Raw genomic sequence first — 24,212 nt, 5'->3', positions numbered from 1 at the left:
AACTAGCAGTATCTATGAGGCTGGGGCACCATTGGGAGCAGTTGCCGGCTTGGTGGGAAGGGTAGTTGCCAATGGGGGAGGAGGTTCTTCGCGCTTTCACGGGCATACTGAGCCATGAGAGCATCCATAATGACAAGCGAAGACATAGCCTCGACGATGGGAACAGCACGGGGAACGACACAGGGATCGTGACGACCCTTAGCCTCAAGGGTGCCCTCTTCGAAACCGTATGTGGCGGTTGTCTGGGCCTGGCCAATAGTGGCTGGGGGCTTGAAGGCGACACGGAAGTAAATAGATGCACCGTTGGAAATACCACCCTGGATACCGCCGGAATTGTTGGTCTTGGTGGTTAGACGTTGGGCGCCATCAGTTGTGGACACGGTGAAAGGGTCGTTGTGGATGGAACCGGGAACCTCACAGCCACCGAAGCCGGAGCCGATTTCGAAGCCCTTGGTGGCGGGGATGCTGAGCATGGCGTGGCCGAGTTTTGCTTCAAGTTTATCGAAGCAGGGCTCACCGAGGCCGACAGGGACGTTGCGGATTACGCAGGTTACGGTGCCACCGATGCTGTCGTGGTTATCGCGGAACTTCTCGATCACCTTGGTCATGCGCTCGGAGGCTTCGGTGTCGGGGCATCGGACTGGGGCATGTTGGTCTACTTTTTCGCGGGTGATGGTCTCGAGTAATTTGAGGTATTCTGGGTTGGTAGAGGCGGTTGGGTGTTCGGGTGTTGGGGGGGTAGAGGTGTTCGTTACCGACGGAGGAGACGAAGCAGACGATCTCAACACCGTGCGACAACTTCAGGTACTTCTCGGCGATGGCACCGGCGGCGACACGGCCTAGCAGGAGATTAGTCTCATTATAACTCATACTGAGGGAGTGTAATTGTTATCAATAACTTACCAATGGTCTCGCGAGCACTGCTGCGACCACCGCCACTGCTAGCCTTGACACCATACTTCTCGAGGTAGGTGAAATCGGCATGGCTGGGACGAGGGTAGAGATCCATTGTGCTGCCACCATAATCCTTGGGACGTTGATCCTCATTGCGAACCAACATTCCAATAGGTGTACCCAGTGTGACGCCGAACTCTGTACCGGATTGAATCTCGACTCGGTCCTTCTCATTTCGCGGGGTAGTCAGGGCACTCTGGCCGGGACGGCGACGGGTCATTTGAGGTTGGATATCATCCTCGGTGAGTTGCATGCCAGGAGGAACTCCATCGACAATACAGCCGACTGAACGGCAGTGAGATTCACCATAACTGCAGCGATGTCAGCGACAAAACGAAGATCAACCAGATGGAGGGGCATCATACGTGGTGACTCGGAAATGTTCACCCCACGTCGACATGATGAATGTTGGCAGGTGTTCGATTGCGAACAATGAACAGTATCAATATATAAATATATATATAATCAAAATCAGATTCTCAACAAGAAGCTGAAAATATCACAATTGACTCAGATTGCAGGGGAGATCCCAAGAAAACTTGTGGAACGCGACGAATTCAAAAAAGAAAAAAAGCCCATCGACTCATCCCCTTCCTATCTGGGACTAGCGCCCCCGACTATCGGTTCCGCCCAGCGCGAATCAGCTGACTCCGACTTTCTCCAACTGTCACTTCCTTCCATTATTTTTTTTGTTTGTTTTTGATAGTATTTGGTTTCTTTTCTTTGAATGCCCAATGCTTGCTAGGACAGGCGGATTTGCCCTTCGGCTTCGCTGTACCTCGCAATGGGTCCGTCGCAATTCTTCATATCCCGTCCATCGCTTCGCCGAACTCGCTAGTCGCCCGACTTCGCGCCATCAGATCTATCAGTCACTATCGACAGACCCTTACGTCAATCTATCGATCGAGCACTTCCTACTAGAGAATGCCCCAGCAGACTCGAGCATTCTATTCCTTTGTATCAATAGACCGTGCGTTGTTATTGGTCGCAATCAAAATCCGTGGTTAGAGACGGATCTCCGCGCTTTGCATAATGATCGTCGACCCGATACCAATACCGATACACAGCTACATGAGGACGACACGGCGGTCTTTGTTCGACGACGGTCCGGAGGTGGTGCGGTATTTCATGATGAGGGGAATCTCAATTATAGTGTGATCTCACCTCGCACATCATTCACACGCGATAAGCATGCGGAAATGGTGGTTCGCGCGTTACATCGCGCCGGAGCAATTAATACCAGTGTTAATGAACGACATGATATTGTCATCACCCCCGACGAGGATATGCGGAAGGATCCCAATGAACCGCCTGCTCGGAAAATATCCGGTTCCGCTTTCAAGCTTACCCGTCACCGAGCTTTACATCATGGTACTTGCTTGTTGGATTCGCCGAATATTCATGATTTAGGCCGGTTCCTACGTTCTCCGGCTCGCGGGCTTATATTGGCTAAAGGGGTGGAAAGTGTTCGATCTCCCGTTGGAAATGTCTCCCGTGCGATGGCAGACACGTTTTTCTCTATACAAGGTGTGATGGATAATGTAATTGAGGAATTTGTACGTCTTTACGGGGTACATTCCGATGCGCTTTTGAGGGCGCGACGCGCTCGTGCTCTAGAGCCGGAAATATTTGCTGGTGATAGCTGGGTTTCTGGTACAGTGGGTGAGGTACAAGGCAAACAAGAGCCTGATATTGGAAAGGGTATTGCTGAGCTACGGGTAAGTTGAATCATTGAAGATACAGAGTAAATCACGGCTAATCTCGGTAATAGTCATTGGAATGGAAGTATACGCAGACTCCGCAATTTACCTTTTCAACGTACCCCATTGAGGATGACCCTCGCGAACGTCCACCGCTTCCATCATCACTCCCTTCGTCCGTAAGTTTCGATAAGAGTTGATCTTTTGATTTCATATATGCTGACCGCATCCTAGACTCGTGCTTTTCTCCGCGTGAAGCATGGAGCCATTATTGAGAGCAATATCTCCATTTCCTCGGACGAGAGGCTCGCTTCTGAACAAGCCGCCGGCGTGCATCAAGTTTTGAACGGCCAAAAACTGCACGAAATTACCTCCGATCGTTGGTCTGGGATGCTTCGGCAGGGCCTTGGTGGCACAGATAAGGCAGATGAGTCCACCGTGCGGGAACTTGCTCGATATCTCGGAGACATGCTTGGAGGTCAATGATTTGTGATACCCAAACTTTGTACTATACTCAGCGTCGCATCAAGTACATAAGATTAATAGAACTGTATAATATTTGCCACGCCTGAATGGTTCCTCGGCGTCCTTTCTTAACTCTTTTCAACTTGAACCTTTGGAGTGTCGAGTCAGCTCACTGGACGACCTATCTAATACTTCTGTATACTGACTCACTTTGAATCTACACCTATCTCATGATACCACTTGTATACTTAATGCAGATGGCAAATTCAAGGTTTCAGATACTATCATCCAATTTGGCAAAAGTCCAACTTTCGTTAGCCACAATCAACAGTACTTCCATTTTTGGCTAAATGGGATGCATTTATCCACGACTGAGGAACGATTATCCCTGCAGCACCGCGAGTACTTCGTGTTCAATCTATCAAAACTCGTCACATTGATAATCCAGGATACATTTTAGATAAGATCTAAAATTGAGGCTGACAGATGTGGATAATCAGCCCATGAGCTCCTTTTTTTTCCATCCACATATGAGTGTGCAGCATCTCGCCAAGTACAACTGCTCGAATCAATGACAAGTATGTGCGAAGTTCAATGTGAGGTTTCGTATAGGCCAAACATTGGCAACTAATGTAGTTGGTTATTTCTTGGCTCGTTTACTATACTCGCTACCAACTGTATATCTTCAACCATAGGTATAGTGATTGTACAAGTTCTTGTCTAATGCAGATTGACTTCATCTCACCCGCCAAGCCCTAATTCACACCCCCCGCAACAACTTGAACAGACGAAGAAAAGATCGCCCTCCTCGCAACTCCTTTAGTTTTATCATCCAGTCTAACCCTGAAATAGACTAGTCACTAATTCACAATACTCAGGGTAAACTCTTCAATGTCACATTTGAACGGGGGCTAAGATCACCTCTTCAAGTATTCCCAACTTTAAACAAATCCAACCCCCACACCCCCGCTCACGCCAAAAAAGCTGGGGTAATCCATTCTTCCCCCCGCTGTATGGACTTGGCATATTCGACTCGCCACGGTCCTGGGCATGTATGGCTTTGATCACGCATGCTGTCCTCGGATTCGTGGATGTTTTCTTTTCCGTCTTTGCTTGTTCCTACTCGTATGGCTTTCCGCCTGTTAGATCACTTACTTACTACCCGGGCTAGTATCATGTAGTGTGCTTACAATGTATTTTGGTACTGGGGGCTAGTGTAGCTTTGATGCTCGGGTGACACTTTCTTATATTGTGGTACTCCTCGCGCTCTGTTCCTCGTTTTCTTTTCGTTGTCGCTTGTCTCAGTCCCCGCCGGTTATTCACTGTTCTGTTACATTGGTTGATCTATTGCCGACGGGGAAGATAAATACGTGTACTTTGAGCCTATACTAACTTTCCCCTTTACATCAGGGATTTACCAGTTTTTGGTTCTACTCTTACTGGGTCGGGATATCTTATAGCACTGGTAATACATATCCTCAATCCCAAATTGGAGACCTGATTTGTCGCCATGTCGTGGATTCTCAAGAAAATCGTTCACAATGAGGCGATGAGAACGGATCCAAAGGAGATATACGGATGGAGAGTTTATGCTTTAGCATGCTCGGTGAGTCCCGATCATTTCTTGCTGTCTCTCGTGAACTAGTTTCATTGCTTCTGTACACTAACTCACATACAGGCATGCTGTGGAGGAATGCTTTTCGGAATGGACTCAGGTATCATTGGCGGTGTTCTAACCATGTCTGCATTTAAAGTGTGAGTTTGCCATCCAAAAAAATATATGAGATTATGTCCTGCAATTTTATCTAATTACGACTCTACGTAATACAGCACGTATGGACTTGAGGGCCTTGACAAAGTCGGTCAAGCAAATCTCTCTGCGAATATCGTCTCGACCCTCCAGGCCGGATGCTTTTTCGGAGCCCTCATAGCCTCTCCCTGTGCCGATAGATGGGGAAGAAAAACCTCGCTCATTGGAGCTGCAGTTATCGGAATAATTGGCGTTATCATGCAGACAGCGGCTGCTGGCCATTTGGAAGCAATGTATATCGGACGGTATGTCTCTTCTACCCATCAAAGCATCCAATCCCCCCGACACATTCGCGACTAGCTATGAGAAACTCCGCTAATGCAGGAAATAAGTCTAATCACTGGCTTTGGAGTGGGTTCCGCATCTATGATCAATCCACTATACGTATCCGAAAACGCACCTCGAGCCATTCGAGGCGGTCTTACAGGTCTTTATCAACTCTTTATCACAATGGGAATCATGCTCGCGTTCTGGATCAACTATGGCGCTGACCAACATATCTCCGGAAACGCAACATACCTCGTTCCCTTAGCCATGCAAGCTCTTCCTGCTGTTCTTCTCTTCTTCGGAATGCTTCTCTGCGATGAATCCCCTCGTTGGTTAGCTAAGCAAGATAGATGGGAGGAAGCTCGTGCAACTCTTTGCAAGGTTCGAAATTTACCTTCTGACCACCCATATCTGGAGAATGAGTTCCAGGCCATTGCTTTGCAGTTGGAGCAGGAAAGGGCTTTGGTTGGTGGTTCGGGATTCTGGGATCTTATGAAGGAGATGTGGTTTATTGCGGGAAATCGCAAGCGTGCGATGATTTCGATCTTTTTGATGATTTGCCAGCAGATGACTGGTACTAATGCGATTAATTATTACAGTCCACAAATTTGTAAGTTATCCCTCTACTTCTATTTCAATTATGAGATGATCACGCTTGAATTGCATGCTAACCTTTGCTTTCTAGTCAAAAATGTAAGAACGTATTACCTCGATGGCTGATCAATATCTACCAATAACTGTTCTAACAAAATTGAAATACAGCTAGGAATTAATGGAACCGCAACAAATCTATTCGCAACAGGAGTATACGGAATCGTGAAGATGGTCAGCTGCGGCGTCTTCCTCATCTTCGTCGCAGACTCCCTTGGTCGTCGCCGCTCTTTACTCTGGACATCTATCGCGCAAGGGCTGGCAATGCTTTACATCGGTCTATACATTCGCATTGCACCTCCAGTTGAAGGCGCCCCCGTCATTCCCGCAGGTTACGTCGCGCTTGTCTGCATTTTCCTCTTCGCCGCCTTCTTCCAATTTGGCTGGGGTCCTGTTTGCTGGATTTACGTTTCTGAAATCCCGACTGCCAGACTCAGATCGTTGAATGTTGCATTTGGCGCTGCAACGCAGTGGTTGTTCAATTTTGTTGTTGCTAGGGCTGTGCCTAATATGCTTGCTACTGTTGGGTCCAATGGATATGGGTGAGATTAAACTGGAATTGTTTTCCATGTTTCGAGTGTGTTGCTGATATATGATTTAGCACTTACATCATATTCTCCTGCTTCTGCTTCTCGATGTTCATCTTTGTTTGGTTCTTCATTCCTGAAACAAAGGGTAAGTTGCCGTCTCCATTCCCATCTTTTTTTTTTTTACTGAGTATGAAATATAGGAATTTCACTGGAACAAATGGATCAGCTCTTCGGGGTAACTCAGCTATTCCAACAGAAGGGCGCTGATCCAGAGCTGGCTTCAACTGCTGGAGATGCCGATAAGACTGTAAGCATTGATGATGGAGGCAAGGCTTCTGCGGAGCAACGCAAAACAAGCCACGCTCATCGCACAACCGAAGTACAAGAAGTATAGGAGATGAGTATAGTCTAAGGATACTAATACGGGCTCTCTTTCCTCAAATACGGCGTTGTTGTGAAGTTCACGATAGATCTGCAGTTGTAATCCTCATGAAGTATACTGAGGCTATGGGGTTTGTCCAATAACTCTCAAACGCCTGTACAAATGGCGAGACGTAGTATACATGACGACTGGATTTCCCCAGTTGCAAGTAACTATCAGGAGCATTACTACTTCATATATACTATCACCAGAACATCCATATTGCGACGTGATGGGAAAGTCTTGAATTTGCTGCTTTCCATGAACAGCTGAATTATATACAGGACCGGCTGAACAGAAGGTTCCAAAACAAAGAACAACAAATCATGAGCTGCGAATACATGAATAAAAGAAAGAAAAAGAGAAGATCGATGTGATCTCACCTAATTTCTAATCTAGTAATATGTATGGTGAATTTTCATTGTCTTTCGGTGACGGATCTGAGTAGCAGTGTTCAGTGATGTGTTCGTTCGGTGATGCTCGTTCAGCTGGATCGTAGGGGCCCGCGGACCGGGAAGGGTGAAATGATAGATCTGGAAAACCTGAGGGATATCAATCTGCCAGCCATGGGTTGAGTAAGGAGACGATTATATCCGTCCTGGAAAAGACTCCTCATTGTGTCACACTCGTTGGCTCGAACAAAGAACCGCCGAACTCTGCGCACTCCTTGGTTCGTGACAAGCACCACCAAGCCCTGCGCACTCTTCGGTACGAACTGGAGTTCTCCCCAAACTATGTAATTGCAAAAGATTTGCACATCCTCGGGAAGACCTTACCTAGAAGTAATTGGAACCCGAAGGTGAATCGAAATATGATGATGAAAATTCCTGCAGAAGGACCACTTCTGTCAGCCCAAATTGCTGGTAAGGACTTACTCCCCCCCGTCATGGCTGCAGTCATGTTCCCATCCGCCCCAATGAAAGATAAAGGTTACCCCGAGACTTCAATAATGCCTTATTTGAAAAGGGAAGTTTTCTGGCCATGGAATGCCGGACCATCTAGCTTGTTTTATACGGGGTACAAACTGTGGAAAACCTGCAGAAGACATGAATTCTGTGAGCCCAGTTCAAAAAGATAAAGAGGGCCTTAGGGCTTCAAAGAACACTTACCCAATTGATGTTGATACCTTTCGCCGTGAACAGTGAAGACAGAGCGTGGAAGGGCGCCTAAACTGCCGTCTATGGAACTATATGCTGTCAGTTCATCATTTGCAAAATTGTAAGGATTGACTGGGAAGCTGGATCAAGATGAAAACGAGCAGCTCTGAACAATCTAAACAAAATAAAAAGGCAAAAAGCAAATGACATGTCAGCCGGTTTACAATCAAGGCATGAATAAAAGACAAGGAGTTAAAAGATTTCTTGATCCAGTGTTCTGACTCAGTACAGGATAGAGGGGAGGTCTGGAAGATGTGTTAGAAGGTTTCGTGGTAGCAAGACACTGTCGATGCCAAGACCAGCCATGTCTTTCATAGTCTTTTCGGTCATAGTTCGTTTGGGTTTCATCATTCAACTTCATGAGCTGAGTTGGTTCGATGTATTTTGTTCCATGTGCCGGACGGATTTGCGAAGGCTGAGTGATTCGACTCGGTGCCGGGATCTAGAAGATAGTCTCCTCTCAGCATGCGCTGGTAAGGACTTACATACCCGTGGCAAGACGTCAATTGACGAAGGAAGGGGTTATACTGGCCTGAAGAAAAGGTGTGTTCGGAAGGGAAGGCCTTACCTTGAATGAAGGTCCTGGGCTATTATAGATATTCGATGTCCATCCGGAAGTCGATTAAGACCTGTAGAAAAATTTTTATCAGCCGGAGCTGGCAAGGGCTTATACCCGTGGCACGTCGTCAAATCCATATCACAAGCCCCAATAGCCCGGGGAAATCTTAGTCGAAACAGATGGAATATATAAAGGTCGAGGATGCCCTGCCTTGAATATGAAATATCCCGCAACTTTCAGCTTTTCTGTAAGCAGAACCAAGTCTGGTTGGATGGGAAAAATAAATTTCGACGACCTAAAGAGGAACTTCTGTCAGCAAGATGCTGGTGAGGACTTATACCCGTATTTCAAATGATCTAGTGAAAAGTTTGTCCTCTTTGTTTTGATTTGTGCGAGGCTCATGGGAGTGGTAAGGAATCGGAGGCGCTCACCTAGAAAGCTTGTCGAAGGCAACTGATATAGCTGGTAGCTGAAGTGTCCTGACCTAAAAAAGGGGCACAGAGAAAACCTTCTCGTCAGCAATGCTGGTAAGGGCTTAGACCCAGGGTAGCCGACAAAGTCGGAATGCTTTGAGGCTCATGGGGCTCAAGCGCCGCTGAGAAGCAAAAGGTAGGGGCTAAGGTGCCTTACCCTCAAGGTCCAATGCAAGCTTGGATGAATCAATGTCGAAGTCGTAGTTTGGCAGCTGAGGAAGAAAGCACTTTGTCAGCACGAAGCTGGTAAGGACTAAGACCCAAGATATGCCGCTAGGCCAAAGTGCATCGACATCTATGAGGGTTTACCCGCTCATAGATACCGAGTGCTCGAGGCTCGTGGGGGCTTACCCGCCCATGAGAAACAAACTGTAAGGTTTGGGATGCCTTACCTTTTTCAATTCCGGTGGAGCATGGCCATGGCCCACAACCTAAAGAAGAGATTCTTCATCAGTCGGAGCTGGCAAGGACTTATACCCAGAGTATCGACAGCAAATACCCCGTAAGTAAAGAAACAGACCGAAAAGAGAGAGAGAGAGAGAGAGAGAAGGAGAGAGAAAGAGAGAGAGAGAGAGAGAGAGAGAGAGAGAGAGAGAGAGAGAGAAAAAAAAGGAAAAGAAAGGAAGAAAATGGAATCTGTAGAAGACGGGATGCCTTGCCTTGAAAATGAAATGTCATAAATCTGAAAGCCACCGTTCTGGTTCCATTAATCTGTCGAGCATGGAGGGCCTAGAATGAGAATCAAAGGCTCAGCCTTGGGTCACGCTGGTAAGGACTTATACCTTTGGCATGTAGCCATGGTCAAAGTCAAAGTTGAAGTCATCGAGGAAAAGAGCTTCCTTGAGGAAGTCGCAGGAAGCCAGCCAGAGAAGCGATTGTACCGAAAATGGCAGCTTGGGGGGAAAATTCCCTTTGCCCAACTCGACCCTGCTCACCGAGGGAGTTCCTGGGGAGGAGAACGAAGAAGGGAATGAATAACAGACAATGTCTGGCAAGAGCAGGGAGACATTATTGACTCAACCCAGTCACCGGAAACCTCCGAAAAAGAACAGAGGAGAGGGGAATCAAGAAAAGGGAGGAAGCCTTACCTGGGCCAAAAGTTGAATATGCAGATTGCACCCAGAGCGAGACCTGGAAAAGAAGGAAGTCTGTCAGCGACGGCCGGTAAGAGCTTACACCCATCTACGACACCATATACGGACAACGACCCCAGCACAAAAGAAGCTAGGCAGAAAGATGAAAGGATGGGAAGCCTTACCTCAAGGTGGATGATGTGCAGCAGGAGTGAAGCATGATCAGACAAGTCAACGATGCGATGGGCCAACATGAACAAGAGTCACATGAGATGTGACATGACATGTCATAGGGTATAAGTAGGATATGAGGTGAAGTGGAAGGAAGGAAGGATGATGTATAGTAAGGGTGGATGAGGTAAGGAAGGATGGCATAAGGCATGGTGAATGGGAGATGACGTGAGTCAAGCAGCAGAAAGGCGGAGAGGGGAGTTGCCTGATGGCCTGAGAAAAAAGACCGGAGGAGACATGGGGAGGAAAGGAGGGAAGGAGAGAAGGAAGGAAAGATGGGGGGGTCTTATACCTGGGAGGAAAGAGTGTTGGGGAGACCTCCGACTCGTCGGTTCCTACCCCGGACAAATTAAGCTTTGGTCCCTGCGCGGCCGCTGCCGAAGACCCACTTAGTAACTCACATTACCAGCTGTCAGGGAACTTAATTCCATGTTTATTTTTTGGTACAATGCATTTTTCCCGTACTCTTTAACTTTTGACTCACCTACCCCAGCATCGGAATTACCCGGAAACTCTGCGGGACGGTGTGTAGTGAGTCACCTCTAGCTTTGTGGCTCAGTCGGCCGAAGCTCAATTCATCGTCGGAGCAGGAAAAACACGTCGTGAAGTCGTCAACGACAGCACAGTGTGGCCAGTATGCCCTAACAGAAAAATGTATGGGGTGGCGAGGGGCGGGCATGGGGATGGGGATTGCGGGCACGGTCTACTATAGGGGAGTTGAATAAATTCGAAGATTTTTGTACCTGAGACATTGTAAAGATTCATTAATTCTCGTAGATACAAGAGTAGGCGAAGTATCGCCAAGTTCCTCGCTCTGCAGAGCATGCCGAGGCGCGGAGAACTCCCGGAAAGAGTGCGTCCTGAGGGTCCAACGCAGTGGCGTCTGCAAGATAATTCATTAGTAGAAGTGCTGTAGAGAGCTAAAGGAAGTAGATCCATGAATCTATTTTCTCAGGAACATCTTGAGATATGTGCCATCTAATAGGGACATGCATGCCTCGTTGGAGGGCCACAAGGTACGATGCAGATAGCGCTAGAGTGTGGCGAGGAGGCACGAGTCTCGATGCAGAGGCATAGGCCTACTAGAATGGCAACTGATCCCTGATGCCTTCTAAAGAGGATAATCTCGAGACGTAAACCAGTTACCTCTCGCTTTAAAACAAGGTACTCATCTCAGCGAGCGTGGTGAGTCCCTCCGTGGCCACGATGTCACCCGTATCTCAGCGACAAGAATCATACCATATAGTGCGAAGCTTCGGATAATTACATCCGAATCTTGTATTTCAGACATCAAATCACAGAGATAGTCTATCTTTATACTTCCTCGCAGCTCCATTGCTGCCCGCCACGTCGCAGGCGTGGTACGTGAGCAGCATTCCCTATTGTTCTGGCGCACTGTCACTCACGAGGTCTGAAATGAAGGGCCAGTACCCCTATCTATTGATCATGTTACTGCTATTCATGAATGGATTCCTACTCAAAACCTGTAGACTACTCTTGAGATGTCTTGTCTGGTCCATCTTCTCCTACTAATTCGGGGGCTTCTACTAAGTCTACGCAGTCTACCAGGCCCCTCAAGGAGAATATACATCTCATAGCTTCACTGATGCTTCTAACGATGATGGTCATCATAAGAACATGCTACTTTTGAATTCTGACTACTTTCTACGCCAATCCCCTCCACACTTTCGCGCCTACCTTACCATGCCCTATACCGCAGTGATGGGGACGTGCTGCTTACTATGACGTTCTTTACTACATCATCTCCACGGCGTGTTGAGCTGTATCGGTGCCTTCCTTTTCGGGAAATGTTGACTACTAAGCAGTCCTCGCGGGTGAAATCACAATACCTTGTCACGTCAACTCATTCAAGTCTCAGAACGAATTATCCCTCCGTCACAACCAGCACCGATCACTAATTACGTGCATTTCAGTATGTCCATCATTGTGGAAGACAACCAACAGCTCAAAACAGAGCTCATCGGCGAAGGAGTGGTTGGTTGTGACAATGCTGAATTCCGCCAGGAGTACAGACGAATTGACAGAATCTTGTGCTCCCTCTTGATTTGCAATTGCCGTAGGTCTGATACTCTCTCTGACGCGGAGCTGCAACAACTGGGAATCGAAGTTGGAAGGCTTGACCTTCATACAGGGGCAGCTTCTTCTGCAACACATAACTTCTTTCAAAATCACGAAATTCCGCGCATTTAAAAGAGTAGTATACCGACAGGGTAACTGTTAGCAGATGGGAAATGGCTCAGGGAATGGCTCACGTCTTTGACGGAAACTTTTAGCGGCTTCGGTGATCCTGTCCGAGTTCATACGAGTCATTTGTTTCCCACTACGCTGCAGAATTCAATGGACTCATATTTGCGGGCGTTTGGTAAGGATTTCAGTGAAGAATTCGTTTACGGGTAAGTTTCCGGATTTATTCATGGCTTGAACGAGCTCTGAAATTTCATCTTGACAAGACGCATCTCCCGTTATGACTGGACGATAAAGTGAGTGACAGGTTCCTATAAATGACAAATAGGTAATAGGCTAATTCCTTCCAGTTTCTCCAGTGCGAAACCGGACAATGATAGGAATAAATCATGGAAATACAAGAACTCAACAGGGCGGCACATCTACAACCACAAGATCGAGTTTCCGTTCCGCCTCTTGTCTCCAGAAATCGCGAAGAAGGTTGTTGTTATCACTCACCGTGATACCGAAGCAGAATACTTTCTGAAAGCCAGCCTTAGCGATGCCCTCCTTGAATTTATGAGTGGCAAGCCGATCCATCTCAGTCGCATCAGTCATGGCATGTGCAGCGTCCAGCTCCAGACCAGCTGCGGAAGTGATGATCTCCTTTCAGCTGGCGAGCTTTCTGTCTTGGCTTGGCAGATCAAAAATGCGATCTTTGCTGAGATGGAACTCTGCCAGCGATTATTCCCTGATGAAGTTTTAAAACTCAAGAAACTAGACTATCCGGTATGTTTCCGCTATGCCTAGCACATTTCGCAAAAGACTGACCTTGATATCCAGAGACTAGCCATCATATACGATGTTTCGGGAAAGGTTCGAGTTCTGTACGCATATCTCGTGGATAAGCTGTATATTCAGGCTTCCAAAATTCTCGACTTTGGCTGGCTGGCTGTCAAACAGCCAGTGGGAACAAATCCCGTTGAAGAGGACTTTGATACAAAAAGGTATCTCGATATGATGGGTATCTTGCTTCGATGGATGTGGCCTATAACCAAAGAGAAGCCGACACGAGAGACCGAGGACCTTGCACTTGACTGGCCATGGTAGCATGAAATTTGCACCTGCTAGTGGGCTTACTATATCTTGTCCATAGGTTTAGTTCCATGTTAAGTTGAAAAGACAATCCTGTGAATAAAATCTCCACTTCCAGCTTCTGATCTTAGATAGTACAGAATATTAGTAATATCACCTTTACGGTAGACACTCAAGTCTGCCCGATCCTTGCAGAGTGGTATTACCATTATAAGTGCCCTCAATAACTTCGTCAATTTCATTTAAGCTATGTTTTAGCAGACCCACCTCCTGTAAGTACTGCCTGTATTTGAGAATTATCTTTATGGTATATCTGTAAATACGCGCAAATAGAGGGACTTTCGACTCTAGCTCGAAGTCCAATCCACCAGATACTCCGACCTGCTTTGCAATACCAAAGATACAGCAACAGAAGTGCCACGGGGTCCCTTCGCCGCAAAAGTTCTTCAAATGCAGCATGTAGGCTCATTGTGAATATCTGGGTATTACCCGTCGACATCTCATCATCCGGAATATCCAAAAGACGTGATACAGCATGCGCGGCGCAAAAATATGGATTACTCTCCACCGTAGACGAATCATCAAGTTGGCATATATCAATCAGATTCCCCGGTATACCCTCAGTACCCATCTCCGGCAAAGGCGAAAACATCTGGGTAAAAGCCTCTGTCATGATATTAAAGATACTATCCTCTCTTAGAGGATTGACCATATTCCAAAGTGAATTTTTGCCTTTACTCATTCTCAGCCAGTTTAGATCTGCCTCTTTGGATACCTTTAAAGGCCATGATTCTTCTGGTTTTTTGGCGTCGGGTGATGAGAAAGATAATATAGCTAGGGCAGCCGCTGTACCCCATATAGGATCTCGATCTTTTGCACCGATTGGTTCGCGTAATCGTTGATTGAAATATTCTGTACTTTGAGACCAGTGGTAGCACTCTTCTAGACTGCGATTGAAGTTTTTTGGCTTGTTCAGGTAGCGGTCATATGAATATGCCACTGCTAAAGAGGCGTGCATTAAACACGGGTACTAAAGGATTCATATTAGCGCATGCTGGGCTCGCGGTGTATCATTCTCGCCGGCTTATGCTGGTGACTCTAGCGGTCCACACTTACAGCAAAGGCTAGCCCTAGAAGTTTGCGATTCACATGTACCATGTTAGGATCATATGGGGGGACGAGACTTCGTTCAAGATAGCGACTGATAAAATCCTGACATCTTGAATTCAATTCATAGCACGTATGTTTGTCATATGTCCACACTGAGCTAGAAATAGCAGGACGGAGACTTGTCTTCCTTCGAGTCATTGGCATATCTGTATTCATGACGATAGGTTGAAGATCAGGCACATTTAACATGAAGTTACATGATATCCCAAATGAAAGACATTTTCGACAATTTGGTCTCTCCTCATCACACTTGAGATCAATGTATATCGTTTAGCGGAGTGGCTTTCCCTATTATAATATCGAGAACACACCTTTAGTTTTCTCAGCTTGCAGTTCCGACATCCAAATCTCGATCTTCGTGGAATTCTCCTGCATTCTTGGCTTGTATCCTCATTTGCCATATTCGGGACCACTTTATAGTATCAATTTCACAAGCTCAGACTGCGAAATCCCTCTCTCTGAACTTCAACTTGATTCAATTCGAAGTTGAATGAGGTGGAGCAGGCGGGGATTCACAAATAGCCCCATGCGCTAATCCCTTTTCAGTCTTTTCCGCTAACCATTTCTCGGAAACAGAATGATATGATTGGCTGCAGGAACTACATGTCCAGTAGTGAGTATACAACAACTGGTCTCTAAACTCGCAGTTCCACCGATAATCTCAAATATTTAAGATCAAATCAATCCCACTACAAAATCAAACTTGGAATATCATCCTAATTTTATCTTCCTCTTCAAATATTTCAAAATGTCTACACACCTCGCCGCAATGTCCCAAGCTCAAGGCCAACCATTCGAGCTCCAAACCCGAACAACCCCCAAACCCGGCCCAAACGAACTTCTAATCGCCATCAAATCCATCGCACTCAATCCCGCAGATGTAATAATGCGCAATGAAGGGCTTTTCATCTCGACATACCCAACAGTCCTCGGTTTCGACATGGCAGGCCTAGTCCTCGAAACAGGCGCAAAAGTCCCAAAAACCTTCCAACCAAACATCACGCGCGTCGCAGCCTACGCATCTTCTGTATGGAAAGGCTGTAATGAGAATTACGGCCCATTTCAGGAGAAATGTCTTGTGCCCTGGCAACATGCTGCACCTCTTCCCGATGGAGACATATCTTGGAATGAGGCGGCGACTTTTCCTGTTGCCGTACAGGTACCTCTAAGCGCGTGGGATGCTATGAATATTCCCCGAGTTGGAGAACCTCTTTCTACTCTCAGTAACAGCATCGAGAAGAAAGAAGCACTACTCATCTGGGGTGCTTCTTCGAGTGTTGGTAGTATGGGGGTGCAGACTGCTCGACTTCTGCGAGAAGATCCTGGCTCTGCGTTCGCGGCTGTTTATGCGACTTCTGGAGCGGGAAATATGGAATATATAAGTTCACTTGGAGCGGATCGTGCTTTCAATTATAAAGATTTGGGGGGTTATTGATGAGATTGTTTCGGCGGCTAGAGAGGATGGAGTTGTTATTCGGTATTGTTTTCTTGCTACAGGAGATCTGGGGATTTGTCAGGATGTGTTGAAGAGGTTTCTTGGACAAAAATTGAATGGGGAGGAAATTAAAATGGCGAAAATTGCATCGGCACCTTTGATTCCTCAGGATGCTAAAGTTGAGGAATGTGTTGATACGATATTCGTTATGCCGTCGGCTGATGAGGTGAAAAGACTGGAACAGTTTCAGTATTGGATTGGGACGTGGTTGAAGGGGAACCTGGTTATGCAGACTATCAGGCCGAGTCCAAAGCCAACGGTTGTTGGAAGGGGGTTGGGGGCTATCAATGCTGGGCTGGACAGACTAGAGCGAGGAGTAAGTTGTACGAAATTGGTTGTCGAGATTGCGGAATAAGAGTATTTATGCACATCATTATTGTCGTTATAAATCGTCAGGGTAGCCCTGTTATATACAAATCCCAAATAACCCCGGAATCGATCAAGTCACAAAAAGAAAATTGAATCGCCGCCGCTATGTATGCGATGCTCGCTCAGATATAAACACCTCCGTGGACAGTCCCAGAGCATGACCACCCATTTCTTAAAGCAAAGATCCAAAAACAACAATGAAATGATGGACAAAAGACTGCAGTGCAAGAAAAACACGATAGGAGAAATTTGACGGTAAAGATGAAGACTCAACAGACGCAGAACTAAATGAAGAAATCAAAAGACAACACGGCTGGGGAATCGACGTCCAGGTGTTAAGGCTTGCTGGGTTTGACTACGTGTCATGCGACGAGGAGTCGGGCGATCTTCCAAACTAAGCCCTCCAAATCCAGGCCCAAGATCATTGCGCCGCGGTGAGAAATGAGCGTTGTGCTCGGAGTTGGGATTTCGCCCATAACGGATGTTGCGGTTCGTGGCATCCGTGCGTGTAGTGATCTCTGTAGCAACGGTTTCTGAGTCCGAGTCTTGCTCGTAATCGGAAACAGGCTCGCTCGCTTTGAGCGAGTCCATCGTGAAACTGTGTGGATTTTGGTTATAGTTCGATGGGAAAGAGCCAAAAGTCTGTGAGGATGCAAGTCCATAGTTTGGTACTGTTGGCAATGCGGAGGATATTCCACCAGCTCGAGATGAGAAAGATAGAGGAGTAGATGATTGTGGAGGGGAGAAGGGTTGTTGGTGTGGTTGCGGGGAGAATGATTGATGGTTTGAAAGCGCGGGTGATGCGACTGGAGACCCAACTGGAGACCAGCCAATGGCTCCTTGGGGTGACATTTCCGGTCGTGGTGAAGCCGAGCTGGCCTTGTTTTGGTCTTCGTGTTGAGGGGCAGTCGATGCCAATCGGTGATATGTAAGCAAGTTGAGCATTTCTTGTACGGCCATGAAACCAAGAAGAATCTTTCCATAACGATCGAAATATTCTCGGTCGAATGATTCTTGAGGAAGATGGGCACCTAGGTGAACTGCAGCTCCAAGCTCTGTAATGTACACCAAGATCTCCATTCCATTCCACTGGGCAAGTGGTCTCTTGACCGCTTCCAAAAGAGCAAATCCGGATATAAGGCTTGCGCTACCTAGAGCACATGTCTCGATATAATTGCCCGGTATGGAGGTCTGGTGATTTTGAAAATATGTCCATATGGAAATGGAGCCCAACAGCAGCAACAATCGGAGATAGAGTAAAACAAGTTGGCTGGATGTGCCGATAGAATATGATATTGGTCGGCCTCTGGGCCGATTCCATTCTTGTCTTGGGGCTTCTTCAGCTCCAAGATCAAAGGCGCGGTCAAAGAGCGTCTCAAGGCCTGTCGCAGCATCATGGTCACTCGCAGGGAAGAACTTTGGAGGCCTGAAGACAGTCTCCGGGCTTGATGGTTTCGGTTGCCATTGACTGGTCGGTTGTGATAAATCTCGGTGGAAAGGGTTCTTCTCGATCACTTGCTCGATTGGCTTCACGGGCGTCTTAGTACGAAGATTCCATGCTGGCGGCTGAGGAGCAGCTGGGAGGCTACCGTGAAATGGGGAGGGGCCGTCAAAGGCCGATGGTCTGTTACGCTGGTACACGCTCACTTTTGGCTGGATATTCTGCGGGACTGACGGAGTCCAGTCCATGTCTTCGGTCTCGGGAGGTGGTGTTGGGGGAATGACCGGCGGACTCTCCACGGCTGGCTGAGCCGAGCCAAGCTTGTCGAAGGGGAACCGCTGACGAATTTGACTGGTACTCGCTGGAAGCGCTTGAGGGGTTTGAGTACGAGCCGCGGATACAGGGGATGTTTCACCACTTCGTAAGGGTTTGCTTTCCCATGAGTTATCTGACCAATTTACCAGTGGACGAGTGTCGTAGTCGATCACACGACGAGATATAATGACAGACTGAGAGATTAGCTTGGGTGACTGACTGAGATAGACCAGAAACTTACCAAAGTCGTAAAAAGAAACATGAACATGTGCAAAGCAGACGGTAAAGTTGCTTCTAGGCCGCTTGCAGACGGATCCTTGAGCAGTGACCAAAACACGCATCGGACGACTATGGTAATAAGTTGAACCTGGTAGTACTCGGCGAGGCCTTTGAACCGACCAGAGCGACCTTCGAGCTTCATGCGCAATCGGGGGTTCCACCATAGGGAAAGACTTCCTGCAACAAGCGCCAGACCAGCAGAGGGCGCCAAATCATAAGCGCATTCGGCTGGAATCCGTCCACCATCCAAAGTTTGGCTCACACATGATATGAGGTGAACTGACGGGTCCATAGAGACATCCATATCGGCGGTGGGGGATGAGGGAGCCGTCAAAGCACCCATCAGATTCCAAGTAAGTTGACCACCAATGCTTCCCCAATAGCCTAGAGCTCCGGCATAGACCAGTAAACTCTGCCAGCTGCGATTCCTCGCCTGTCGCGCAGATTTACTCGCTCTGGTCTGGTCCATCATGCGCCGGAGGTGATCTGCTTTTGCCTCGTACCCGGCCTGCCTAATTCGCTGCCTTACTCGAGGCTCACAGTCGTCGCACACTGTCGGGTATCGGTCTTCCTGGCTCCGGCGATACTGGGCATAATGGTTTTCGTGATTGAAAGATGGGTCATCAGAGGGCGGTTGGTATGCTGCCAAGGAGTGGGTAAACAAATGTTGATTGCGAATGCATCTTGAACAAAACAGATCCGATTCTTCGAACCCAATCGATTCGAAGCGAGGACTCTGTGCATCAGAGCCGTAAGCCTGGGGGGTTTGTTTCCACCGTCGGAGGGTCCGTTATATCTCCATTCTATAAAAAAAAAAAGAAGATGGTCAGTCAATTTAATATGGTCTAATCTCTTCAGTGGACGAAACCTACCTGGTCCAAGTAGTTGTCCGCTTCACAATGCTCACAGTGAAATTTGCGAACTGTTTTATTGAGAGACTGGATAGGCTGATTAGAGCGCCCACCACAGTAGAAACAGGTCAGACGTTTTGAAAAGAGCGCCATGACAAGAACATTGCACAAAAAAAGTTGGAGAAGTTGTTGTTGATTGAATTGCGAAAGGGCGGAGAGAGCGGAAAGTGCAGTCACAAAAGTCGCACAGACCATCTCGGCACGTGTTGGGCGCGTTCCGCTTCGTTCGAGGTTGTTCTTTCTTGTTGACTTCTTGCAAGGAAACCCTTTAAACAGTTTCAATTTCGAATTAGGTCAATTTCGGGATGCTTGCAGAAGTCTGGGTGAAAAGTCGCTGACATTTGTGCTTCGAATCGCATACGCTGTCAGCAACGGACCGTGACATCATGGCTTCCTTGTTGGAAATCGTGTGGGAACCATTTTGGAAGATCCTCGTCCCAGTTGCGGTTCTGGGGTTTCTAGCTGTGTTGGTATGTCGCGGCAAAGAATCACTCTACTTCAATGGTTGGTTCAATGCTTACAATTATGCTTTTAGGTTCTTCTGGCCTCGCTGTTCATTTCTCAAAATATCAAATTCCCCAAAATTCCCCGTCATAGAACCCCGATCCATATTTTGATTGTTCTGGGTAGCGGCGGCCATACTACTGAGATGCTCTATATGCTCAATAAGACCGCCTTTGACCCCAGTGTCTGGGCATACCGAACATACGTGACGACTTCTGGAGACAACTTCAGCGCGAATAAAGCAGCTGAATTCGAAGCAAGACTCAGTGGGAGGCTGAACGATATCATCGACAAGCCAGATCTACCAAATGACATAAGTGAATTATTTGAGGGAACCAATGTACAGGCAAAGAATAAACAAGAATTTGAGAACAGCAAAAATGTCACTAAGGTCGACTACCCCACATCCGGCGATTCATTCAGAATAATTGAAGTGCCCCGAGCTCGAAAAGTCCATCAGTCATACCTGACAGCACCCTTTTCGACCATCCACTGTCTTTGGGCTTGTCTCCTTGTTCTTCTTGGACGGTTTCCCGGTCAGAAGCCGGTTCCTTCGAGTTATGAATCCCCATGTCCAGATGTCATTCTCACGAATGGGCCAGCTGTAGCTGTATGTATGATGCTCGCAGCTAAAATTATCCGGTTCTTCAGCTTTACAACCCGCTGGCTGATGGGTCGTGGCTCTACACCGAATGTCGCGCGGCTTCGAACGATCTATATCGAATCATGGGCGCGAGTTCGAAATCTCAGTGTATCTGGAAAGTTATTGCTTCCGGTTGCAGACTCATTTATCGTACAGTGGCGCACACTTGAAGGGCGTCAGGCATGGCCGGGTATGAAAAAGACACAATATAAGGGCTGGCTAGTCATTTAAGTCTTGGCCTACACTATCTACAAATATCAAATCATAATGAATCGATGTTCAATTTAAGCTTTCCCGCAGAGTAGTTTATCTTCTCGAATATCTTGAATGCCGTCAATGAATTGGATAGTTATTGAATACATACTCAACTAGGCTGACTCTACTGCAATTCTCCCTCCACATTCCGATGTGGGGACTGACAGTTGTAGTGGACTGTTTTGCAAAGATGGGAAGCGACTCTGCATTCATCTCGCTCATTGCTTCTTCATTTGCCCTAGAACAATTTTGTGCCAAATACTAGAAACAGTAGCTTGTGAAATGATATGTTCCCGTAGAAATGGCCCTTGATATAATTCCAATGTAGTATTTCTTCACATCACATGTTACAGCCTGACTCAAATCACTGTAAAACAATCAACACACATTGAACTCCAAATCATGTCACTAGTCAGATCATTTTTACCCGTGTGGAGAGTCAAATTCTGATTTTCATCGGATTTAATCCCGTTCAACGCGCTTCTTCCGATAGTGTAAGATCCGAATTCGCTCCGACAGACGCATACTCCCCTACTCCCGCATAGTCCCCATCTTCGAGCCCCGCATCTCCTCATCCCACTAGAATACCTCGGTCCTTTTGAAACGACTTCTTTTTACATATTCCCCCCTCTTGATCGAATAAATTGTCTTCTCAAACTTTGAATTTTTGTTACTTTGAAGCCGTTCATTTCAAAATGCCGTACTCTCTGCGCGGACGGAATGTCCTTATTACAGGTGGCTCACGGTATGCGAAGATGGAAGATCTTGAAGTTTGGGGTTGGGGTTGAGATTGCTAATTGATACGATATGAATAGAGGACTTGGTGCTCTAGTTGCTGAAAAATTCGCTGCTGAGGGGAGTAATGTTGCTATCAACTATAATTCGAATAAGGCTGCGGCCGACAATGTTGCCTCCGAGATTTCGAGTAAGTATGGGGTGAAGACGATTGTCATTCAGGGGGTAAGTCTCCAATTGTTGCCACTTGAGGGTGAAAGCTCTGTATAGTGATGATAGTAACTGAATTTTTTTTCACTATGGTATCAGGACGCTGGGAGCAAGACAGACTGTGTCAACGCCGTCAAGACTACGATCGAACAATTTGGGGGCTTAGATGTGATTGTCTCTAATGCCGTAAGAAAGATCATACTAAAAATTTATACGAAGGAAGCCCACTGATTGATACCTCTTAGGGTTGGACGAAGATCACCAATTTCGCTGACTTGGACGCTATGGATGACGAAGACTGGGATAAGGTATTTGGATATTACCTTGGAGAGATCAGAGGATGGAGCTGATCATCTTATAGTGCTGGAACATGAATGTCAAGAGCAGCCTTTACTTGTTCAAGGCAGCTCTTCCTACTTTCAACGCTAACCCCGATGGTGGTGCTTTTATTATCACGGCGTCTATTGCGGTAAGAGATATGAAGAACAGTCCCTTTGAGAAGAAGATAACTAAACCCGTTTCTTATTCAGGGTGTTTCTGCTACTGGTAGCAGTCTCCCATATGCAGTGTCCAAGGCAGCTCGTACGTGATACACTTGTTTTGTTTTAAACAGTCACTAATCAATTACAGTTATCCATCTTATGAAATGTCTCGCACAAACTCAGGGCTCTAGGGTTCGCATCAATGCAGTCCTACCGGGTCTCCTTCTCACAGAATGGGTAAGTTATGGCTGTCGTTTTCGTAGCGTCTAGAAAGTATGGCTGATTGTTGAATAGGGCCAACAATTCCCTAAGGACAAGATTGAGGCTTGGACTGATAAAACAGCTCTCAAGCGTGTGGTAAGTTTACGATACTGACTGCGCCTGACTTTAGTACCTCTCTAATTTTACTCTTCTAGCCCGAGGTTGAGGATACCGCGGACATGTATGTGACAATAGCGAAGAATTCATCTATGACTGGGCAATCAATCACAATCGGTAGGCACTTGAAATCAACCTGAATTCCGCCAGAGCGCTGCTAATTCTTTTTATAGACTCGGGTTTCGTGCGGTAAATACTACACTTGAAGAACCTTCTTTTGGAAGTAACTAGAAACTTTGGTCTTGTTTTTTAGAAAGGGTATCGAATTAGAAATGAAATATCTTACAAATTCATCTGCATCCTTCTACATAAGGGGGTTGCGGAATGGAGTAAACTCTGCACCGTCACAGATGAACGAACGATCGCCAAACATGCGAGCTTTAACCGCAGCACGAAGACCCTCAGCAACAGCTTCACCTTCCACCTTCATCTGATCAATGCGTAGCACTTTTCCATCACGCGTATACACGTAAAGTGCCCGGCCCTTCTTCGGTCCAACTGGGTGAGGAGCATTCGTGAAGGGCAATCCAGGGACAAGAGAAAAGGAATTACTTCCCTTAGGAGGATCAACCTCCTCGACCTGTGTTAGAATTACGCGCTTCTGGTAAAATGAAGGACTTGCGTCCGAGACATTTGTCGGTACGAGCGCTCTGCTCCATAATGGCCCAATGACACGACTACGGCGAGTGATATCCTGCATTGTCCAGTTGGGCCAGTCGATGTGCCGATCCTCAGGCTTGATTTTCGCAGCATGAACCAAATCCTTGTTTCCTTCGGTAGGAACCCACCCTGCTGCCTTTACGGGTGGAACAAATAAACCATCGTTGATGCCGTCAACTAGCAGCTGTGCACCCTTCGGTGCAACAAGATCCAGCAGCTCGGGGACAGTACAGAAGTCTGGACTGGGAATTTCGATTCCAGGTTCTGGCGTTTGGGAGAGAATAACCCCATGATCAAAGTTTTTGTGATGCAAAGTCTGTAGGGTGACCCCTGTAAGACTCCGTCCAGCAAGCAAAGTGTGGTGCAATGGTGCAGGACCGCGGAAACTAGCGCATCTGTGTAAGAATTGTATCTAACGGTATTTCGTTCAATCCAGACTTACTCGGGGAGCAATGATGGGTGCACATTCAGACCACCGTAATGGGCAGCATTCAAGATACGCGGAGGCACGAAAAGGCCGAAGGAGACGGCGATGATCAGATTAATAGGGCCATGAGGAGTTACAGGAGGCTACTTTGATAAGTATTCATATGGACTTCGAATGGTTAGATGAACTCACTGTCCACCCTGTAAAGGTATCAATCTCATGGATTGGAAGTGAAAGAGCCGATGCAGTCTCTTTTATAGGTACTACATCACGCGACGCATTAGCACATTGTATACACGAAAAGTCCACTGCATGCACAAACCTTCCCTAATTTTCTTCATTCCTCTTCCCACTTTCTTGCCCGGTCG

The 24,212-nt window shown here is 46.9% G+C and overlaps 11 protein-coding genes across 11 annotated transcripts; 7 read left to right on the top strand and 4 right to left on the bottom strand.

The window, feature by feature from the left end:
* Window positions 1–2: 2 nt before the first annotated feature.
* Window positions 3–1,354, bottom strand: N7469_011254 (bifunctional chorismate synthase/riboflavin reductase [NAD(P)H] ARO2; the record flags this gene model as incomplete). The annotated part of the gene is made up of 4 exons (XM_056650159.1): window positions 3–697; window positions 756–839; window positions 904–1,265; window positions 1,320–1,354. The coding sequence occupies 4 exons, from the start codon at window positions 1,352–1,354 to the stop codon at window positions 3–5; spliced, it is 1,176 nt and encodes a 391-aa protein (XP_056495223.1).
* A 334-nt stretch (window positions 1,355–1,688) lies between these two features.
* On the top strand, window positions 1,689–3,140 carry N7469_011253 (putative lipoate--protein ligase; the record flags this gene model as incomplete). The annotated part of the gene is made up of 3 exons (XM_056650158.1): window positions 1,689–2,672; window positions 2,726–2,833; window positions 2,889–3,140. The coding sequence occupies 3 exons, from the start codon at window positions 1,689–1,691 to the stop codon at window positions 3,138–3,140; spliced, it is 1,344 nt and encodes a 447-aa protein (XP_056495222.1).
* A 1,489-nt stretch (window positions 3,141–4,629) lies between these two features.
* On the top strand, window positions 4,630–6,771 carry N7469_011252 (sugar porter family MFS transporter; the record flags this gene model as incomplete). The annotated part of the gene is made up of 8 exons (XM_056650157.1): window positions 4,630–4,725; window positions 4,798–4,874; window positions 4,950–5,174; window positions 5,262–5,806; window positions 5,882–5,889; window positions 5,959–6,389; window positions 6,449–6,522; window positions 6,578–6,771. 8 exons carry the CDS (start codon window positions 4,630–4,632, stop codon window positions 6,769–6,771), a joined length of 1,650 nt encoding a protein of 549 aa, XP_056495221.1.
* Window positions 6,772–12,649: 5,878 nt separating this feature from the next.
* Window positions 12,650–13,585, top strand: N7469_011251 (uncharacterized protein; the record flags this gene model as incomplete). The annotated part of the gene is made up of 4 exons (XM_056650156.1): window positions 12,650–12,705; window positions 12,763–12,792; window positions 12,847–13,264; window positions 13,319–13,585. 4 exons carry the CDS (start codon window positions 12,650–12,652, stop codon window positions 13,583–13,585), a joined length of 771 nt encoding a protein of 256 aa, XP_056495220.1.
* A 232-nt stretch (window positions 13,586–13,817) lies between these two features.
* N7469_011250 (Zn(II)2Cys6 transcription factor domain-containing protein) lies at window positions 13,818–15,141 on the bottom strand (the record flags this gene model as incomplete). The annotated part of the gene is made up of 3 exons (XM_056650155.1): window positions 13,818–14,600; window positions 14,687–14,989; window positions 15,052–15,141. 3 exons carry the CDS (start codon window positions 15,139–15,141, stop codon window positions 13,818–13,820), a joined length of 1,176 nt encoding a protein of 391 aa, XP_056495219.1.
* A 347-nt stretch (window positions 15,142–15,488) lies between these two features.
* On the top strand, window positions 15,489–16,175 carry N7469_011249 (GroES-like protein; the record flags this gene model as incomplete). The annotated part of the gene is made up of 1 exon (XM_056650154.1): window positions 15,489–16,175. The coding sequence occupies one exon, from the start codon at window positions 15,489–15,491 to the stop codon at window positions 16,173–16,175; it is 687 nt and encodes a 228-aa protein (XP_056495218.1).
* Window positions 16,176–16,308: 133 nt separating this feature from the next.
* Window positions 16,309–16,590, top strand: N7469_011248 (GroES-like protein; the record flags this gene model as incomplete). Its single annotated transcript, XM_056650153.1, has 1 exon — window positions 16,309–16,590. One exon carries the CDS (start codon window positions 16,309–16,311, stop codon window positions 16,588–16,590), a length of 282 nt encoding a protein of 93 aa, XP_056495217.1.
* A 311-nt stretch (window positions 16,591–16,901) lies between these two features.
* N7469_011247 (uncharacterized protein) lies at window positions 16,902–19,643 on the bottom strand (the record flags this gene model as incomplete). Its single annotated transcript, XM_056650152.1, has 3 exons — window positions 16,902–18,554; window positions 18,602–19,396; window positions 19,512–19,643. The coding sequence occupies 3 exons, from the start codon at window positions 19,641–19,643 to the stop codon at window positions 16,902–16,904; spliced, it is 2,580 nt and encodes an 859-aa protein (XP_056495216.1).
* A 293-nt stretch (window positions 19,644–19,936) lies between these two features.
* On the top strand, window positions 19,937–20,928 carry N7469_011246 (glycosyltransferase family protein; the record flags this gene model as incomplete). The annotated part of the gene is made up of 2 exons (XM_056650151.1): window positions 19,937–20,020; window positions 20,086–20,928. The coding sequence occupies 2 exons, from the start codon at window positions 19,937–19,939 to the stop codon at window positions 20,926–20,928; spliced, it is 927 nt and encodes a 308-aa protein (XP_056495215.1).
* Window positions 20,929–21,647: 719 nt separating this feature from the next.
* N7469_011245 (SDR family NAD(P)-dependent oxidoreductase) lies at window positions 21,648–22,950 on the top strand (the record flags this gene model as incomplete). Its single annotated transcript, XM_056650150.1, has 10 exons — window positions 21,648–21,697; window positions 21,768–21,912; window positions 21,997–22,083; window positions 22,143–22,205; window positions 22,259–22,366; window positions 22,428–22,479; window positions 22,528–22,616; window positions 22,674–22,736; window positions 22,796–22,874; window positions 22,931–22,950. The coding sequence occupies 10 exons, from the start codon at window positions 21,648–21,650 to the stop codon at window positions 22,948–22,950; spliced, it is 756 nt and encodes a 251-aa protein (XP_056495214.1).
* Window positions 22,951–23,061: 111 nt separating this feature from the next.
* N7469_011244 (methionyl-tRNA formyltransferase) lies at window positions 23,062–24,185 on the bottom strand (the record flags this gene model as incomplete). The annotated part of the gene is made up of 4 exons (XM_056650149.1): window positions 23,062–23,803; window positions 23,860–23,987; window positions 24,037–24,107; window positions 24,167–24,185. 4 exons carry the CDS (start codon window positions 24,183–24,185, stop codon window positions 23,062–23,064), a joined length of 960 nt encoding a protein of 319 aa, XP_056495213.1.
* Between the last annotated feature and the right edge of the window lie 27 nt (window positions 24,186–24,212).

Source organism: Penicillium citrinum (genome assembly GCF_028827155.1).
Source record: "Penicillium citrinum strain IBT 23319 chromosome Unknown utg000010l:1.0-1229701.0:1.0-1230130.0, whole genome shotgun sequence".
NCBI lineage: Eukaryota > Fungi > Ascomycota > Eurotiomycetes > Eurotiales > Aspergillaceae > Penicillium > Penicillium citrinum.
This window is presented reverse-complemented; position numbering and strand designations above follow the sequence as displayed.